This window comes from Typopeltis vanoorti, chromosome 8 (genome assembly GCF_054136105.1).
Source record: "Typopeltis vanoorti isolate ZY-2024b chromosome 8, IOZ_Tvanoo_1.0, whole genome shotgun sequence".
In the NCBI taxonomy this organism is placed as follows: Eukaryota; Metazoa; Arthropoda; class Arachnida; order Uropygi; family Thelyphonidae; genus Typopeltis; species Typopeltis vanoorti.
In genome coordinates this window covers 12,609,220-12,631,668 of record NC_143556.1, presented here as the reverse complement: position 1 = coordinate 12,631,668, position 22,449 = coordinate 12,609,220, and the positions used below count along the sequence as shown (strand labels likewise).

The following is a 22,449-nucleotide window of genomic DNA, read 5'->3' as shown; positions in this document are numbered from 1 at the left end:
CATTATGTTCTTTTTTTTTTTTATGTGGCTCCTGCTCGTGTAACCTCTAGTACATTAGTACTGTGGATGGGCTAAGGACTTCTTTTCCTCTCTTTTTTTTTTATTAATTTTATATATTTTATGCATTTTTTATTTATTTTTTATATAGTCGCAAAATCAAATCTTGTTCTAGAGAGCAAACATGGAACTTCTTTAAGCCACTTCAGACCGTCAATATTTATACCAACTTTAGTATTGAAGTTGGCCATGAGAGGTCTACTTTCTTTACCATGCATTATCATAAAGGTTTTATCAAGCAGACTATAAAACTTTTATTTTATAGTAACTGTAAATGCATATTTTCTTCAAAACATGCATTTACAGTTGGGCCATAACACTGGACAACTTTAGCTTTCCAAATTTTAATTTTCAGATTAATTTTTTTTCATTGAACAATGAATAATAACAATAATTACATCAAAAATGTGCTGTTGACTGACACACCAAAGTATGTTAGTTGCTAACTTTGTTATAAAAGAGGTGTGTTAACAGAGGTATTACTGTAATTTTTTACTTGCTTGAAGTAAAATATATTTGCATCTGTTTATTAATTTAAATGATAAAAATTGATAATCTCATTTCTGAATTTCTCTTTCCAGGTATATATGTAATTGCACTGATACAGGATTTATGGGTATCAATTGTGAAATAAATATTAATGACTGTGAATCAGATCCTTGTCAGCATGGAGCAGAATGTGAAGATTTAATCAAAGATTATTCCTGTCACTGCTTTGTGGGTTATGAAGGTAAAAACTGTCAAATCGATGTTCCAGAATGTCAAATTGCTCCATGTCAGAATGGTGGAAATTGTCTTGAAAAATCTAATGCTACCCTGTATGAGATGAATTACATGGGTTTATTTCCTTATTTTTCTTATAGTACAGCAGGCGGTTACCTGTGTCTCTGTCCAGAAGGTTTTACTGGTAAGGATTGTGAAGTTAATATTGATGACTGTGAAAATAACATTTGTGATCGTGGAGAATGTGTTGATGGCATCAATGAATATATCTGCAAATGTTTACCTGGCTATGAAGGAAAAACTTGTTCAGAGGAGATAAATGAATGTGAAAGGTATACACCTTGTGAAAATGATGCTACTTGCGAAGACCTTATTGCTGATTATAGGTGTCACTGTCCTTCTCATTATGGTGGCAAGAACTGTAGCATTCTTTTAATTGGGTGTAATAATAATCAGTGTAAGAATGATGCCATCTGTAAACCATATCTGACAGACAGTGGACTTCATAAGTATGACTGCATATGTCCCAAAGGTTTTTTTGGAGAACTTTGTGATACAGTCACCACAGCATCCTTCTATGGATCTGGAACGTGGCAGCTTTCTTCTGTGTCTGTTACCGATAATTATAACCTTCAAATGCAATTTAGAACAACTCTACCAAGTGGACTTCTTGCCCAGGGATTTGTTGCTCATCCTCATTTAACCTATTTTCTTTATATGTTAAATGGAAAAATCCACCTCAATATATATAATGATTCAGGACAAGTAATGGAACTAATTTCTGCTGTTTATGGTCTTAATGATTCTAACTGGAAGGATTTGGAAGTTTCTTTCAGTCCTTATTTAGTTGTATTAAACATTTCTGGAGTGATTAGTGAAGCTCAGGTATCACTACAATCACTTATTTTCTCATCTCAACTTGGTCATGGCTCGACAGCATATTCAACAGGCAGGCATTATCTTCCTTCACAAATCCCAGATTTCACAGGATGCATGCAGGAAGTTAAAGTGAATGATATTATGATGATTCCTGATGCACATAGCCCACTGATCAGGAATGTCACAGTAGGATGTTTGAGAGAAGATCAGTGCTTTCCAAATCCTTGTTCAAATGGTGGGCTCTGCCAAGATCTTTGGATGGATTATCTTTGCATATGTTACAGGCCATATTTTGGAGAAACCTGTAAATTCAGTGAGTGTAATTTTTAGTGCACTTTATTGCAATTTAACTTCAATGACTGTATGTACTCATTACAAATTATCTGTAGTTTTAGATTATTACTCTTGACTGTCACTATAGCAAACACCATTATAATAAATTATCAAAAAAAAAAAATCAAAAGAAATAGGGTTGTGTAGAAATATACAATAAATTTAATTCCACTCTTTTGGTGAATAATATATCGGATATTCCAAAATTGCTATAATCTGAAAATAGCCTATAAACAAACTGATAGTACACAGGCAGTACACTGAGTAAGTGAGACTACAACATAGCAACCAAGGGTGAGCCTAAAATTCTAAATAGTTTTTACTAATTGGCTAGAATGAGTTTTCTTGACTTAGGTTAAAGTTCTGAGTGCTTCTCAAATTTGAGGCAGTTTCATGTAACCAAATTTTTTGATTTTGAGATAGTTCTGTTCCTATGAGTTTAATATACAGTTCATTTGGGAATACAATACAGCTTTTTTCAAATTACTCTGGTTATCCTCTCAATATCAGTTTTCTGAACCTGATATTGATACTATAGCCAGAGTATTTTAGTAATAAGGTGGGACACCTTTTGACTACTTATATATGGAAATATGACTTCTACATTAATAAAGGGTAGTGATCCTTCCCATAATGCAAAGCATTATACATGTCCATAAAGATATGTGCATTGCATTATGGGATACTAAGGCATTGATGTGAAGTGTTTGGTCTCTATATACAAGTAGCCCAGTCTTGAAGTGATTACATGTGCAAACTTTGTTTGCTTACACTTGGATAAAGGATGAAACCAAGAATATAGTTACTTGGCATCTTCAATTTATAATATAAAACACACCCTAACTCAACATCACCAGAGTTAAAGATCGGTACTATCAACATAAGAAGCCTGAATGGCAAAGAAATGAAACTAGCTGAAGAATTAGATAAGTACCAGATCGACATAATAGTGATGACTGAAACAAAAAAGACAAAAACTGGTGAGATCTTTCAGAGCAATAAATACAAAATGTTATATTCAGAGAAATGACAATCAAGTAGCCATAGTATTCAACACAAAATACGAGGCTAATCTTCTTGAATGGCAGGCAGTCTCAAGTAGAGTGATGTGGGCAAATATGAGAATGGGGAACTGGACAATGAGACTTATTTGTGCCTATGGTCCCACAGAAGGTTCTACTAAAGTAGAAGTGGAGGAATTTTTTGATGTTTTAGAAAAAGCAACTGACACAATGAAAAAGAAAAAGTTGGTCTTTGTTGGGGATCTAAATAGCAGAGTAGGAAATGATATTCGACCAGAAATGCTGAAGTATGGTGGTATAAGAGTCTTACAGTGGCTGCACTGCATAGTTCAGAAGGCCTGGACAGAGGGACGATTTCCCAATGATTGGAGTAGAGCTCTCATAGTACCCATATATAAAAAGAGAAATAAAACTGAATGGGAGAATTACAGAGGTATTTCCCTACTGAGTGTTCCTGGCAAGATTTATGCAAATATACTTGAGAAGCTGTTGAGAAGAATTGTGGAAAAAAAGCTTGATGAAGAACAAGTTGGATTCAGGCCAAATAAAGGCTGACAGGATCAGATCTTCATTTTACGACTAATAGTTGAGAAAGCATGGGAATATAACAAAGATCTGTATTTAAGTTTTGTCGATCTGGAAAAGGCATATGACAAGGTGCCAAGAGAGAAGCTATTCAATATGCTACAGTTATATGGTGTCAATGGGACATTATATCAAGCAATAGTTAGTCTTTATTTGAGTTGTATGTTGGCAGTTAGAATTGAAGGAAGTACTGGAAGGTGGTTTGATGTTAAATCTGGTGTGAGACAAGGATGTACATTATCCGCTCTGTTATTCATTATCTATATGGATCACATTATGAAGGAAAGTGGTATTAAACATGATATCAAAATTGGAGATGTTAATGTGCAGACGATGTTATATTTCTAAATAAATCTGCGACAATGCAAGATTCCCTGACTAAATTGAAAAATTGTTGTAATAGATATGGTATGAAGGTCAGAAATAAAAAGACAATGAAAATAGGCAGAATTGTTGAAAATGTCAACTGTGTTGTGAACGGAGAACGTGTGGAACAAATAAAACATTTCAGCTACTTTGGAACGATTTTTAGTGAAGGGGCTAAATTAAATATGGAAATAGACAACAGAATCAACAAAACTGGTATGGTAGGAAGTCAATTGAATAAATTCATATGGAATAAGAGAGAAATTAGTCGGAACATTAAATTAGCTGTATACAAGACGGTGTTCAAACCAGTTTTAACTTACATGTAAGAAAGTTTTAAAGCGAATAAAAGTTGAGCAGCTCTCAGATGTGAACTGTAGACAAAAATATAGAAATATTATTGAAAAGAAAATGAAAGAGTTTGAGAACAGGAATCAAACCTTGGAGATTCAGTGGCAAACTCTGAAGGAAACATTGATTGATTCTGCCAGAGAGGCATGTGGTGAGGTTGTGTGCAAGGATAAAAAAATCAGAACTCCCTGGTGGACACAGGAAGTTAAAGAGGCAGTGAAGGAAAAGAAGAAAGCATATCAAAAGTTCCTGGCAAATAAGTCAGCTTTTACTCTTACAGAATACAGAGACAAATGTAAGAAAGCTAAACAGTGTGTAAAACTAGCTAAACAAAAGTCATGGGAGGACTTTGGCAAGAATATAGAAAATAAATATCAAGAAGGTGGCAAAATATTCTGGAGGTTGTTGAAGAAGCTTAGGAATGGAGGAAAGAGTGCTGTAAAAGGAATTAGAGATGATAAAGGTGAAATGAAAACAGGAGAAAAAGATATCCTTGAAGTATGGAGTAATTACTTTGAAAAACTGCTAAATGAAACAAGCAGTGATGACAGCACAGTGATAAAAAACACTGACCAGGCATGCAGTCAGGAATACATATCCATACTTGAAGTAGAAAAAGCCATCAAAGGCTTGAAATGTGGAAAGGCAGAAGGAGTAGATGATATTCGACCAGAAATGCTGAAGTATGGTGGTATAAGAGTCTTACAGTGGCTGCACTGCATAGTTCAGAAAGCCTGGACAGAGGGACGAATTCCCGATGATTGGAGTAGAGCTCTCATAGTACCCATATATAAAAAGGGAAATAAAACTGAATGTGAGAATTACAGAGGTATTTCCCTACTGAGTGTTCCTGGCAAGATCTATGCAAGTATACTTGAGAAACGGTTGAGAAGAATTGTGGAAGAAAAGCTTGGTGAAGAACAAGCTGGATTCAGGCCAAATAGAGGCTGTCAGGATCAGATCTTCACTTTACGACAAATAGTCGAGAAAGCATGGTAATATAACAAAGATCTGTATTTAAGTTTTGGCGATTTGGAAAAGGCATATGACAAGATGCCAAGAGAGAAGCTATTCAATACGCTGCAGTTATATGGTGTCAATGGGGCATTATATCAAGCAATACTTAGTCTTTATTTGAGTTGTGAGTCAGCAGTTAGAATTGAAGGAAGTACAGGAAGATGGTTTAATGTTAAATCTGGTGTCAGACAAGGATGTACATTATCCCCTCTGTTATTCATTATCTATATGGATCACATTATGAAGGAATGTGGTATTAAACCTGATATCAAAATTGGAGATGTTAATGTCAGCTCTTTGCTTTATGCAGATGATGTTATACTTCTAAATAAATCCGCTACAAGTCTGCAAGATTCTCTGACTAAATTGAATAGCTGTTGTAATAGATATGGTATGAGGGTCAGCACTAAAAAGACAAAGACAATGAAAATATGCAGAATCATTGAAAATGTCAACTGTGTTGTGAATGGAGAACCTGTGGAACAAGTAAAACATTTCAGCTACTTAGGCACAATTTTTACTGAAGATGGTAAACTAAATATAGAAATAGACAACAGAATCAGCAAAGCTTGTATCGTGGGAAGTCAATTGAATAAATTCATATGGAATAAGAAAGAAATTAGTCGGAACACTAAATTAGCTGTATACAAGACTGTGTTCAAACCAATTTTAACTTATGGATCTGAGAGCTGGGTCAGAAGTAAAACACTTGACCAAAGACTAGAGACCGCAGATATGAGAGTCCTGAGAAAGATTAGATGCGTGAACAGATGGCATCAATGGCAATATCATATTAAAAATGAGGATATTAGGAAAGAACTTGACATTGTCAGCATCCAGGATTGCGTTAGCAGAGCTAATCTCAGATGGTATGGTCACTTAAATAGAATGGGAGAGGAAAGATTAGCAAAACAAGTGTTCTCTGCCAGGTTGGCAGGAAAACGACCCAACGGAAGACCAAGATATAGGTGGATTGATACGGTACAAAGTGCCTTAGACGATAGAAATATAAGATCTGATAAAGTTGGAGTCTTGACAAGTAACAGACTGAGTTGGAGGAAAATTGTAGATAGGAAGTTAGTAATGATGTAATTTTTTCATGTAGTACTGTCATATCCTGTACACCCCTTGAGGGTACCTGGCAGGAATTTGATGATGATCTGAGAGCTGGGTCAGAAGTAAAACACTTGACCAAAGACTAGAGACTGCAGATATAGGAGTCCTGAGAAAGATTAGGGGTATGAACAGATGGCATCAATGGCAATATCATATTAAAAACGAGGATATTAGGAAAGAACTTGACATTGTCAGCATCCAGGAGTGCATTAGCAGAGCTAATCTCAGTCGTTATGGTCAATTAAATAGAATGGGCGAGGAAAGATTAACAAAACAAGTGTTCTCTGCCAGGTTGGCAGGAAAATGACCTGCCAACTGTTATATACAAAGACTGCTATGTACTTTGTAATGTACAAAGTTTCTTAGACGATAGAAATATAAGATCTGATAATGTTGGAGTATTGACTAACAGACTGTTTTGATGTAAATTTTTCATGTAATACTATTATATCCTGTACACCCTGAGGGTACATGGCAGGAATTTTATGATGATGATGATAAGTAAAAACTTTCAACAAGAAATATATATGCCAGTTCGTAAACATCTTTATATATATATATATATATATATATAATAGTTCATTTGGTATTAATACCATTAAAATAAGTTGCGAGTGTTCATATCAGTTGTAAGTTACGGATCTGAGAGTTGGGTTAGAAATAAAGGACTTGATCAAAGACTGGAGACCACAAATATGAGGGTTCTAAGAAAAATTAGAGGAGTGAACCAATCGCATCAATGACAGAGTCATATTCAAACTTAAGATGTTAGAAAGGAACTTGACATTGTTAGCATTCAAGAATGTGTAAGCAGAGCTAATCTAAGGTGCATGGCCACTTAAATAGAATGGGTTAGCAAAACATGCCAAGATAGCAGGAAAGAGAACTACAGGAAGACCAAGGTCTAGGTGGATTGATTCGGTTAGAAAAGCCTTAAAAGCATGAAATGTAGATATGATAGTATTGGAGGAAAATTGTTGATAAGAGATTAGTAGTAATGTAAACTTAATCATGTAATTCTGGCATAGTAACCTGACCTCCCCTTGAGAGTGCATATGAGGAAATTGATTATAATCATGACTCTCCACTATATGAGCTTTCCTTATTCTGCTGTCTATTTCCATAATCAATTGCTATCTTCTGGAATCTCATCTAATATCCAAAGAAAGAACCTTTACAGTTGTTGCATTTTCATCTGAGGATGGGTTCATCTTATGGATTTGGGACAGGGTTTCTTTCCAAATATGTTTTTCATGCAAATGATGTAAACCATTCACAATTCTTAACACACAGTTCAGTGACATAATACACTCAGTTCATAGCTTTAGTTGGTTTGGCTGTAATTCCAAATAACCAACAACCTACTTTCCTTCATAACATGCCCAATATAAATGATAACAGTAAAAGTAGTTAGGAGTCTTTGTCGTGTTCTCCTGATTTATATCAAATTCTCCTGAATAACCTTCATTTCTGACAACTGACTTATAACTTAAATATGTACTGTTCCTTTGCTCCATATAAATCTGAAAAAGGTATACGATAAGGAGCCAAGAGAAAATTATATTCAAATAATTTCTCATCTGTTTGTCTTAAAGTAAGAATCTGATCCTGACAGTAAAGTATCTCTTATAAAATTTTTTTTCCCCTTATTCTCTTCTTAAGTATGCTTGCAATAACACTTTTATATTGATATTACTGTGAGAATTCTACTCCATCCATTCAAAAGTCAATCTGACCAGGCTCTCTCTCTTTAAGAGGACCTGGTCTATAAAGACGTGAATGTCTCTGATTTTGATCAGATTCAGCACTCCTTTTTTCACGTCATTTAGTAATGCTGATGCCTTTGGGCATCAGCATTACTAAATGAGCTGAAAAAATTAGCACTAGTAGAGTGCAATTTTGTAGAGTAGAGTGGAATGGACCTCTCAGTGATAGCACTAGCTCTTTACATTTTTCACCTTTGTCATTTCTTTTCTTCCTGTATTCCCTACTTCCGCTCAGTCTTTTTTACTGGCCTACTTTCTGAGCCACCATTACAGAGATCCAGTGGTCTCCTCCAATGCACTATAACACATACACATCCAGGAAGTGGGGGAAGAGGGATATAATAATAATAATCCCACTTCTTTTTTCTGCTCTGGATGATTTGGTTAGTGAGCTTGCCAAAAAAAGTCAATGGGGTCACAGCCTCTCCTTCCTCATTGCCCAGGACTTACATACTGCTGGTATACTGTCTCAGTTAGCTTTGGCATTCCACTTCCAAGTGCAGGCATGGCTTGTTGAATGGAGAGCTCTGGCATTGAATTCTCCTTTCACTTGAGAATGAGTCTTTTACACTGATGTTTAACAGACCCTCAACATGCCCTAATCAGTACACAGAAACCATAGTATACCTTCAACATATAAGAAGTATAACTTGGATTTTAAGTTTAGCTTTAACTATAACTTTAAAGTATAGCTTTAACTTCAATTAACAGTTAGAAACACAAGCATCAGAAATATCTACGAATATACCATCTTTTCCTATTATACTTTCTTTCATGCTTACACGGTGATCAGAATACATTTTGAAAAAATTATGGAGACAACTTATTCCTAACTGCATCAAGCCGAAAAAGAAATTTACTTTTGCTAAAGCACTTCGTATCTATGCTCACACAGAGAAAGCAATACTTAGAGAGAAATTCAAGCAGCCTGCAAAAATTTAGCAATAACTCAAAATTAGGTTTCAAATTTACAATCTGAACTATCTAGCTATATGAATTCTGATATTTTGAATGTGCTTGAAAGAATTGCTGATAATTCGGCTAAATATATTCTAGAAAATAATAAAGAAAAACTTAGGCCAAATTTCATAATTTAAAACAACGGCGAAATTTAAATGCCAATCATACTAATCCAGCCAATCAGGATGTCTCTTCTCTGGTAAACAGCTCTAACAGTGAACAACAAGTAAGGAGTAACCAACTACCTGCAAGCAATAGCCATGTGATCAACTTATCAAGCCACACCTTAAATAACAGTCAACTTGGCTTCTTGATAAAGGCCTTAACTTCGCAGTAGCACCTAGAACTGTTAATAAACTGGATTTTATATACCACATAGAAAGAGGCATTAAGTCTCTTCTTATTAATATAGCTGATAAAATTCGATTAGAAACCAGCAATGGTCTGAATAAAAAGAAAATCTTATATAGCAATCTTACAAAAACAGAACAAGCAGCAATCAAGTCATTGAAAGTTAATCAAGATATAATTATAACAAAATCAGACCAAGGTAATGCCACTGTCGTCCTTGACAGGTCAACTTACATCCATCAGATGAATAAACTAGTCTCCAATAACAGCACCTACTAGCTTGTAAACTATAATCCAACGAACAGAATAAAGAAAAAAACTGAGAGATTACTTAAGTCCTTCACTTCTTGGCCATCAGACACTATTAAAAAAACTTATACCCCATTATGCTCGTTCTCCCAGAATATATGGTGTTCCTAAAGTACACAAACAAAACGTTCTGCTTCGGCTGATAGTTGAAGAAATAGTCAGCCCTAATTACCACCTAGCCAAGAAATTAGCGTCAACATTCAAGGAGTTGGTAGGTCATTCCCCCTCCTATATAAAGAACACACAACACTTTATAAACAAAATTAAAAACATAACACTCAGCAAAGATGATTTATTAGTTAGTTTTGATGTTTCTGCCCTTTTCACAAATGTCCCAATCAGTGACACAATTCTTCTCCTACGTAACAAATTTTTGTCCGACATTACGGCCCTCTTTGTCCACATACTACGTTCCGGTTACTTCGTATGGCAAAATAAATTTTACCTACAAAAAGAAGGTACGGCCATGGGCTCACCACTATCCCCACCAATTGCTAACTTTTATATGGAAGCTTTTGAGCAAAGTGCTCTTGATTCCTCTAGTCTAAAACCTACAGTGTGACTTGGATACATTGACGGTGTTTTTGTTATCTGGCTACACGGTAGACAAACATTAAACACATTCATTCCTTAGCCACCTGAACAAACAACATGAACACATGCAATTTACTATCAAAATTGAAAATCAGAACTCGCTCCCATTCCTGGATACGCTGGTCACACGTCTTCCCTCAGGCAGTCTATCCTTCACAGTTTACTGCAAACTGACACATACTGGCCAATATATACGTTCAAACTCATATCACCACCCATCACAAACATTTGGAGTCATTAACACCCTTAAAAAAAGAGCTATAACAATTTGCTCTAATCAACAAGCACTTAAACAAGAATTAAAAATTATTAGCAACACATTTATAAATAATAGATATAACAAAAATACTATTAATAAAGTTCTTCATAAAACTTCATCAAAAAAGAATATAGATTACAGTAAAACCATAGCCATCCCATACATTAAAGGCTTATCAGAAAAAATGAATAGAATCCTACACCATTATAATCTCAATGCCACTTTTAAACCACCTATAAAATTAAAAAAACATATTCAACTCTTCTAAGGATCCTCTCCTCCCATTGGCACACCCTGGAGTTTATTGCATCTACTGCACCTGGAACTTACCTTATATTGATGAAACTGGACGTACAATACCTATATGTAAAAAAAGAACACAAAAGACATATTAAATATAACAATTTTGGTGAAGCAGGCCTCTCAGATCACGCTCTCAACACCCTACACCAAATTGATTGGTAAAGTATCTGCTCTTTACATTATACAAAAACCTGGTATGAAAGAAAATTTAAAGAAGAATATGAAATTCTGATTAACCACCCTAATCTCAACAATAATGGTGGCATAAAAATTCCAAGAATTTGGATGGCACATATTCAGCTCACTTAGTATATAGCATACTTTAGGACTTTAGGAAACTATTCCATACCAATTGTTTGAAATTTATATGTATAATCACTTTTTTTTTTTTTTTTTCACTAGAGGTCAGGCCAATGTAGTAATGGTTGGTCAGTACTTTAGCAAACCATGTAGATTGTAGTGCAGTTTGTTTCTCTGTATATATTGTGTATGCTCCTGAGGACGATCTTGATATGAAGGTCGAAACGTCGAGTGTTGATTTTGGTTTATATTAAACTAAAATTTTACTCTATGACACGGTAGTTGCCTCTATAATTTTTCAAAATGTTTCCTATTATATAGTCAAACATCCAATTGGGAAAATGTTGTCATTCTTTATCTGGAAGAGTAGAAATGTTGGCAAGATCCCAAAAATCTGCTATATGAAAACATCTTTCCACATACAATCACAGCAACTTCTTCCTGCAGCATCATTTGGAGGAATACCATTTATGATACCTCCCCCCACCCTCTCCTACACACACAAAATTTTAAAGCTTCTGAAGAGTGATATTTAAGTGGAACCTCATTGATGTTCCTTGATCTTTTAAGTCGGAGAAAGTACTCCAAAATCAAAGAGTGACAGCCATAAGATGATATCTTACATAGGAATTGTACCCAAGTACTCACCAGGAATCCTTACATGTAAAACCCCAAATCCCCTGGCATCACTGAAAGCAGTGTATCTTAATTGCCCTATTATTCTCTATATCCAAAAGTGTTTGCATTTCTTCAAATCCCAGAAATGTAGTTACGTTCAGACTTCCTGTCATGGCTCTACCATCTATATCTGATATGGCTGTTAATAAAAGTTAAGTGCAAAATACTAAAATGTGATATTTCAGAGGAGAACTTGTACTAGCCTACTCTTAAGCATGCCAAAAGTGGAAAAATGAAAAGGAGATTCAGAGGGTCAAGACTGAGTGGAGCATACCATATCAAGAAGTGAAGAGGAAGTAGATCACAATAACAAAAAATCTCATGGAAAACTCTCTTTGGTAGGGTAACAGTAAAAAAAAAAAAAAAGGTGGGGGGACATCTAAGTTTCATTAACATGCATGATTGTCCTACCTTTTCATAAAAATAAACATAGCCTCATTCCTGAAGACATGCCAATAATTCCACGATATCAAAACCCTGCAAGTTAGAAAAATAATGGATTGTAAATAAAGGTCATATACAAGATTTCTTCTTTCTTTTTATCCTCCTATACATGGCACTAATCTGCTATAGGTCTTGTGACCTTTCATGTGAATAAATAAAAGTGTAGGATAGTTAAATGTGAACATTTAATTATCCTGCACAAGGAGAAGTGCATGATGCAATAAGCTATTACAATTACACAGCTACATCACATCATGCACTTCTCCTTGTGCAGGATAGTTAAATGTTCCACTCCTTCCTCTGGCAAACAGAGGAAGGAGTGTTCTTTCAAACACACAAAGCAGAATATTCTGATTTAATATCTATCTATATGATTTGAAATATTTTGTTTGATCTTACCAGAATATTTCATATACACTGTTGCTGAGCTTCATTCATTACAGCTATCATTAAATTTCAGTAACATTGAAACATTATCACAGGTGCATTATTTTTACTGATTCAGGAAGCTCTCTTTAGGTACTTAGTCTGGCATGCCCACAACACCCAATGCTCTCCCAGATCCAGTATTTGTTCTATCAGGATGTTTGCCTTGGTTGGATTTCAAGTCACATTAAGATCATTAATATGCTGCAACTAAGTCAGTTTGTTTCTTAAGAATCATGTGCCTGTTCCTTACACGCAGTGAGTCTTACGCTGAGACAAATTTTATCTCATTTCTCCAACATGCACCTTTCTATGAAAGATTAACCTTTAAAATTGTCTGTGTGTCTCCCCCCCCCCACCACCAATTGCTTTAAAAGTAGTATGCTGTACTGTGTTCAATCATTTACCTGACTGTATTCTACATATTAAGTTAAGAGTTTAAGATCTGTGCTGTTTGAAAATAATTAGGTGATATGCGATCGACTACATTAATAGCAAAGCAGGCAAAACCAGTAAACACATCTGGTACACATCTAAATTCCATAACACAACACTGAAATTACTGAAACAGAATTCTTTGTCTTAATTCTGAACTTTTTGAGAAATAGTTGAATGTTATTATTGAGATAACAACTTAATACTTATGAGTTTGTCGTTTAAAGTTGAATATATATATATATATATATATATATATATATATATATATTCTCATTCTGTCATGGTTTATGTAGTGTAATTTTTAATTTATTTTATTTTTAGGTTTTTCTCCTGCTACTTTTGGATATAAAAATTCAAGTACCTGGGCAAGTTTGGAATTTTCCCCAGAAGATCGAGATTTGCTACAGAAACCAGATCTTGATATAAGTCTTTTCTTTCGAACTCGTGAAGCAAGTGGTCTCATTCTTTACTTAGGTTCTAGTTTCCAGAGTTATAAAGGCACAATAAATGGAAATTCTTTCTTAGTTGTAAGGCTAGAAGGTGGCTACTTACAAGTTGTTCTAAAACTAATTCAGGCAGATGTTCCAGTTTTTGTACAGACATCAAAAAGGCTAGATGATGGCAATTATTACTTTTTGGAGGTACTCATTTTAGACTCTCTTAACACTATGTTACAAGACAAGCACAAAAAATAAAAAAAAAATAAATAAGAAAAAAAATTTTAAAAGACACTTTTTTGATATCATTAGGGACGTGTTCTTTATTTCAGCTATGACTGTTTATAGAATTTTGAAATTTTTGTGTAGGCAGGTGTGCTTTACTGTGGGGTTGGATTCTTAGGAAAATTGCAGCACACATCAAGTGGTGTCCAAAACAACCTAAGGATGAACACTATTTCTGAAGATTACAATCACAAATTCAGATGAATCAGCTTGTTGGAATTTGCGTAACTGATGATTTCGAGTAGAAAATGGGTACACATTCAGATTTTAGAAGTATGTGCACAGGGGTCATATGGTAGCATTCAACAGGATAAAAGGCAAAAGGCTGTGCTAAGCAAATTGTATTTGAAAGAAGCTGTTTTTGTGAAGGAAAAAAGTTGCAAACTTGAATTTCTTGTAATATATCTCAAAGACATCATCTAAATGATTTCATATGGGTGAGAATTATTGGAAAGCTTGAAGAAGACCTCAGGATTACTAATATTGTCATAGAGTTTGGAATCTCACATAGCTTTGTATCCAGGCTCTGGGCTGCGTTTCAAACTAGTGGAGTGTGTTCCAGACATTTGCTAAGAGATCATCCTCAGTCTACCACAGAGCATGAAGACAGATTTTGGTTATAACAGCAAAACGTAATTAACACACCCCGGCAGGTCAGCATGCAAGTAGGCTCCATTCAAGTACAGGTATGAGGATATCTCAACAAACTGTTGCAAATAGGCCTAGACACCCGAAGGCCTGCAGTCTGCATCTTTTTATCCACAGTTCATCATAGAACACATTTTCAGTGGTGTTGTATCCATAAAAATTGGATAAGACACCAATGGGCTAATTATGCTCTTTACAGATGAGAGTCATTTTATTCTCCTCTGATTCTAGGCGACACTTGATCTGGCATGAAATCACAGGATTCTTCTTGAAAGGGATAGATATGGCATGGCTGGAATCATGGTATGGGGATGTCTTATGCTTAATGTACACATTGAGCTACAAGTGCTGGAAAAAGGAACCATGGCTGGTAAACAATATTGCAACAAAGTTCTTCAACATCATGCACGATTGTTCCGTGGTGCCGTAGGCAAAGAATTCATTTTTTTAGCTAACGATGCTATGCCACATCACACATGAGCTGGGAGCATGCTAGCCACTTAATTGAATTAATATCCTCAGTCTCCAGAAGTATCTCCCCTACTCGTCAACAACTCCCTATTGCATCCCAATCAAGTTTGGGATGCAATAGGAAAATGTTGCATCTTGCTTGTTGTGTTAGCTCAAAATTTTATTCATTTTGAAAAGCATCTTTATAGAGCTATTTTAAAATTTCTTTTAAAGTTGTTTGAAATGATGGTAATAATCTTCACTAGTTTACTATAACCATCATCCTAAAGCACAATTAAATAAATATCAACAACGAATAAAATATGTCATTGAAGTTGGATTATTTGAATCAGTTCAGACCAATTTATACCATCCCTGAAGGGACATCTCATGTGATCTTGCACACTACTTTTCCACTTTATAACTACTACCTTTCAGGAAATAACAATGAATCACCTCCTGAATAAACAACTAGCTTACCATCTGATCCCTGTAATTCTTAGAATGTCAATTTTTACCTCTCCATCACTTTACAGACAATATCAAGAGTACCCATCTGTAAACCACAAAATTCCATGTACTTACGTAAAGTTCACCTTTAAGGTTAATCTCATGCCTTTGTATTCCTTATTCACACTAGAGACTATAATATATTTCTTGAACAGGGGCCTCTGTCTAAACCCTGAACACAGCCCTAATTATTCTGCACAATGGATGCAGCATGAGATACATTATAAAGCACAGCCATATTAGGATTTTGGAGTGAAGTCACTACACAAAAAAAGTGGTAGGTTGCAGAGGCCCTTTCCACATATCTTTTTTTTTTTTTGGGGGGGGGGTAGATATTGGCCAGGTGGATTGGAACCGTAGCCTGCTCGGTGAGGCAAATACCTTGAAGAGAAGACAGATTCCAACTGCATAAGACAAAAGAAATAGTAAAATAAGAAAGATTCATCCCTCTAACTCTCAAATAATCTTATAGCATGGAGAATGCAGCAGTGGAAAGAATACAGTCTGCAGATAATATAACAAATATATATTGCGTGAAGTAATATATGGTCCAGCATCATGTACCTTAGGTTTGTCACTCCCATACTCACTAAAGTGAGCCCTTGATGTCATAAAATTTTCGATTATGTGATCAAATTGACATTTGACATCAGATGATATCAAACATACATAATTTATTTTATATTATATATATATATATATATATGTGGCGATTAGTTTTTACTCGGTTGTTATACATTTCAAAAAATAGATTTAATGACTCCAAGACCGAGATAACATATAAAGATTTTAATGATATATATATATATATATATATATATATATATATTTAATATATATATATATATATATATATATATATATATATATATATATTTACAGAGTAATTGACACCGGTTAAATGACATGTTTAAAATTATTAACTGACTTAAACACAGAGAAAAAATACAAGAGATTTAATATGGTTTCACTACTCGTTTCATCGGAAATGCTGACTTTCTCAGGTGAATACAGTACCATGGAGAAAACAACATCTTATTGAGTGTGAATGTTAGTTCTGGCATGAAGCACTGTGCGTGTGAATGATATCATGAGTGCGCCAAAATATATCATCATCATCATCAAATTCCTGACATGTTCCCTCAAGGGGTGTACAGGATATCATAGTACTACATGAAAAATTTACATCATTACTAACTTCCTATCTACAATTTTCCTCCAAATCAGTCTATTACTTGTCAAGACTTTAATATTATCATTATCAGATCTTATATTTCTATTGTCTAAGGCACATTGTACCGTATCAATCCACCTATATCTTGGTCTTCTTCTGGGTCATTTTCCTACCAACCTGGAAGAGAGCACCTGTTTTGCTAATCTTTCCTCGCCCATTCTGTTTAAGTGACCATACCACCCGAGATTAGCTCTGCTAACACATTCCTGGATACTGACAATGTCAAGTTCTTTCCTAATATCCTCGTTTTTAATATGATATTGCCATTGATGCCATCTGTTCACGCTTCTAATCTTTCTCAGGACTCTCATATCTGCAGTCTCTAGTCTTTGGTCAAGTGTTTTACTTCTGACCCAGCTCTCAGATCCATAAGTTAAAACTGGTTTTGAACACTGTCTTGTATATACAGCTAATTTAGTATACAGCTAAAACTAATTTCTCTCTTATTCCATATGAATTTATTCAATTGACTGCCTACCATAGCAGCTTTGTTGATTCTGTTGTCTATTTCCATATTTAATTTACCATCTTCACTAAAAATAGTGCCTAAGTAGCTGAAATGTTTAACTTGTTCCCTGTTCACAACACAGTTGACATTTTCAACAATTCTACCTATTTTCATTGTCTTTGTCTTTTTAATGCTGACGTTCATACCATATCTATTACAACAGTTATTCAATTTAGTCAGGGAATCTTGCAAACTTGTAGCAGATTTATTTAGAAGTATAACATTGTCTGCATAAAGCAAAGAGCTGACATTAACATCTCCAATTCTGATATCAGGTTTAATACCACATTCCTTCATAATGTGATCCATATAGATAATGAATAACAGAGGGGATAATGTACATCCTTGTCTCACACCAGATTTAACATTAAACCATCTTCCTGTACTTCCTTCAATTCTAAATGCTGACTTACAACTTAAATAAAGACTGAGAATTGCTTGATATAATGCCCCATTGACACCATATAACTGTAGCATATTGAATAGCTTCTCTCTTGGTATATTGTCATATGCCTTTTCCAGATCGACAAAACTTAAATACAGATCTTTGTTATATTCCCATGCTTTCTCGACTATTTGTCGTAAAGTGAATATCTGATCCTGACAGCATCTATTTGGCCTGAATCCAGCTTGTTTTTCACCAAGCTTTTCTTCCACAATTCTTCTCAACCGTTTCTCACCAGGAACACTCAGTAAGGAAATACCTCTATAATTCTCACATTCAGTTTTATTTCCCTTTTTATATATGGGCATTATTAGAGCTCTACTCCAATCATCGGGAATTTGTCCCTCTGTCCAGGCTTTCTAAACTATGCAGGGCAGCCACTCTAAGACTTTTATACCACCATACTTCAGCATTTCTGGTCGAATATCATCTAATTATGCTGCCTTTCCACATTTCAAGCCTTTGATGGCTTTTTCTACTTCAAGTATGGATATGTATTCTTGACTGTATGCCTGTTGAGTATTTTTTACCATTGTGCTATCACTGCTTGTTTCATTTAGCAATTTTTCAAAGTAATTACTCCATACTTCAAGGATATCTTTTTCTCCTATTTTCATGTTACCTATATCATCTCTAACTCCTTTTACAGCATCTTTCCTCCATTTCTAAGCTTCTTCAACAACTTCCAGAATATCTTACACCTTCTTGATATTTATTTTTTATATTCTTGCCAAAGTCTTCCCATGACTTTTGTTTAGCTAGTTTTATACAGTGTTTCGCTTTCTTACATTTGTCTCTCTATTCTCTAAGAGCAAAAGCCGACTTATTTGCCATGAATTTTTGATATGATTTCTTCTTTTCCTTCACTGCCTCTTTAACTTCCTGTGTCCACCTGAAGTGCTGATTTTTCTATCCTTGCAGACAACCTCATCACATGCCTCTCTGCCTGAATCACTCAGGGTTTTCTTCAAGGTTTGGTTCCTGTTCTCAAACTCTTTCATTTTTTCTTCAAGAATCTTTGTATATGTTAGTCTACATTTCACATATGAGAGCTGCTTAACTTTTATTCGCTTTAAAACTTTCTTACATGTCATTCTTTTCAATATGAAATTCAATTTTATCCTGCTCAAGACTAAATAGTGATCACTTCGAATTTCAAATCCTCTGTACACTCTGGTGTCCTGCACGAGGGAGAAAACATCACTATCAACAATAACATAGTCACTGAGACTTTTCTTATTCCTAGCCTCTTCTCTCCATGTGAATTTGTGCAAATTTTTATGTTGGAAAATGGAGTTAGTAATAACCAGTCCATGTCCTGAGCAGAAATCCAACAGATATTTGCCATTATTATTAGCTTTGCTCTTTTCTCCAAATTTTCCCAAAATATTTTTGTATGTCTCGCAATCATTTCCTACTCTGCTATTTAGATCCCCAACAAGGACCAACTTTTCCTTTTTCATTGTGTCAGTTGCTTTTTCTAGAGCGTCAAAAAATTCCTCCACTTCTACCTTAGTAGAACCTTCTGTGGGACCTTAGGCACAAATAAGTCTCATTGTCCAGTTCCCTGCGTTGCTTAAGGGGCAAAGCTGTATAACTGAGAGAAAACCTCCACATAACCTTTAAAGGAATGCGGAGAACCAACCGGGGCTTCTGACCTAATGTTCGATCCTCACCTTCTCGAGGTGCACCCTGTTGGGTAACTTCTTGGATACTGAACAAACGAGGATGGGCTGACAATTTGGGATTTAGTCGACCAAATTGTATTCTTATTGGTTAAACCAAAATAAAAAATGATGGTTCATCATGACAAAATTTCATGCCGACTATGGCGTCGCCTTAAACAAGGCCCACGTTGTTTTCACCAGGGAACCAGGGCAAACAGTGAAAGGTCAGCTACCGGAACAAATCTGAAAGCACACCCCAACTCAACATTACCAGAGTTAAAGATCGGTACTATCAACATAAGAAGCCTGAATGGCTAAGAAATGGAGCTAGCTGAGGAATTAGATAAGTACAAGATCGACATAATGGGGGTGACTGAAACAAAAAAGACAAAAACTGGTGAGATATTTGTGAGCAATGAATACAAAATCTTATATTCAGGCAATGACATTCAAGGAAAAGACGGAGTAACCATAGTATTCAACACAAAATACGAGGCTAATCTTCTTGAATGGCAGTCAGTCTCAAGTAGAGTAATGTTGGAGAATGAGGAACTGGACAATGAGACTTATTGGTGCCTGTGGTCCCACAGAAGGTTCTACTAAGGTAGAAGTGGAGGAATTTTTTTGAGACTTTAGAAAAAGCAACTGACACAATGAAAACGAAAACTTGGTCCTTGTTAGGGATCTAAATAGCAGAGTAGGAAATGATTGTGAGATATACAAAAATATTTTGGGAAAATTTGGAGAAAAGAGCAAAGCTAATAATAATGTCAAATATCTGTTGGATTTCTGCTGACGACATGGATTGGTTATTACTAACACCATGTTCCAACATAAAAATGTGCACAAATTCACATGGAGAGAAGAGGCTAGGAATAAGAAAAGTCTCATTGACTATGTTATTGTTGATAGTGATGTTTTCTCCCTGGTGCAGGACACCAGAGTGTACAGAGGATTTGAAATTGGAAGTGATCACTATTTAGCCTTGAGCGGGATAAAATTGAATTTCATATTGAAAAGAATAACATATAAGAAAGTTTTAAAGCAAATAAAAGTTGAGCAGCTCTCAACTGTAGACTTAAATACACAAAGATTATTGAAAAAAAAATGAAGGAGTTTGAGAACAGGAATCAAACCTTGGAGATTCAGTGGTAATTCTTGAACAAAGCCCTGATTGATTCAGCTAGAGAGGCATGTGGTGAAGTTGTCTGCAAGTATAGAATAATTAGAACTACATGGTGGACACAGGAAGTTAAAGAGGCAGTGAAGGAAAAGAAGAAAGCCTATCAAAAGTTCCTGGCAAATAAGTCATCTTGTGCTCTTAGCGAATATAGACACAAATGCAAGAATGCTAAAAACTGTGTAAAACTAGCTAAACAAAAGTCATTGGAGGTCTTTGGCAAGAATATAGAAAATAAATATCAAGAAGGTGGCAAAATATTCTGGAGGTTGTTGAAGAAGCTTAGGAATGGAGGAAAGAGTGCTGTAAAAGTAGTTAGAGATGATAAAGGTGATATGAAAACGGAGAAAAAGATATCCTTGAAGTATGGAGTAATTACTTTGAAAAACTGCTAAATGAAACAAGCAGTGATGACAACACAGTGGTAAAAACACTGACTACGCACGCAGTCAGGAATACATATCCATACTTGAAGTAGAAAAAGCCATCAGAGGCTTGAAATAATCAAAGGCAGCAGGAGTAGATGAAATTCGACCAGAAATGCTGAAGTATGGTGGTATAAAAGTCTTGCAGCGGCTGCACTGCATAATGCAGAAAGCCTGGACAGAGGGATGAATTCCTAATGATTGGAGTAGAGCTCTAATAGTGCCCATATATAAAAAGGGAAATAAAACTGAATGTGAGAATTAGAGAGGTATTTCCTTACTGAGTGTTCCTGGCAAGATCTATGCCTGGATTCAGGTCAAATAGAGGCTCTCAGGATCAGATCTTCACTTTACGAGAAATAGTGGAGAAATCATGGTAATATAACAAACATCTGTATTTAAGTTTTGTTGATTTGGAAAAGGCATATGACAAGGTGCCAAGAGAGAAGCTATTAAAAATACTACAGTTATATGGTGTGAATGGGGCTTTATATCAAGCAATTCTCAGTCTATTTGAGTTGTAAGTCAGCATTTAGAATTGAATGAAGTACAGGAAGATGGTTTAATGTTAAATCTGGTGTTAGACAAGGATGTACATTATCTATGTGGATCACATTATGAAGGAAAAGTTTTAAAAGAGTTAAACCGTGAGTAGACATAACTATACATAATAAATAACGGAAAAACTCACGTAGAAATATTATTTAATAGTATAATTTTCGGTAGGCGAAAATTATACTATTAAATAATATTTCTATGTGAGTTTTTCCGTTATTTATTATGTATAATTATGAAGGAAAGTGGTATTAAACATGATATCAAAATTGAGATGTTAATGTCAGCTCTTTGCTTTATGCAGACGATGTTATACTTATCAATAAATCCGCTACAAGTCTGCAAGATTCTCTGACTAAATTGAATAACTGTTGTAATAGATATGGTATGAAGGTCAGCAATACAAAGACAAAGGCAATGAAAATAGGCAGAATCATTGAAAATGTCAACTGTGTTGTGAATGGTGAACCTGTAGAACAAGTAAAACATTTCAGCTACTTAGGCACGATTTTTAGTGAAGATGGTAAATTAAACATAGAAATAGACAACAGAATAAGCAAAGCTGGTATGGTGGGAAGTCAATTGAATAAATTCATATGGAATAAGAGAGAAATTGGTCAGAACACTTATTTACAAAATTATCTGTATACGAGACAGTGTTCAAACCAATTTTAACTTATGGATCTGAGATCTGGGTCAGAAGTAAAACCCTTGACCAAAAGGACTAGAGACTGCAGATATGAGAGTCCTGAAAAAGATTATAGGCATGAACAGATGGTATCAGTGGCAATATCATGTTAAAAATGAGGGTATTAGGAAATAACTTGA

General features: G+C 35.1%; 1 protein-coding gene across 1 annotated transcript in view; it reads left to right on the top strand.

Annotated features, from left to right (window-relative positions):
* The window catches only part of crb (cell polarity complex component crumbs), a 439,435-nt gene that overhangs the window by 270,069 nt on the left and 146,917 nt on the right, over positions 1 to 22,449 (top strand). The window contains exons 12-13 of the mRNA XM_090397137.1: positions 639 to 1,972; positions 13,599 to 13,918. Of these exons, the coding sequence (XP_090253263.1) occupies positions 639 to 1,972; positions 13,599 to 13,918 (1,654 nt within the window). The remainder of the gene's footprint in view (positions 1 to 638; positions 1,973 to 13,598; positions 13,919 to 22,449) is intronic.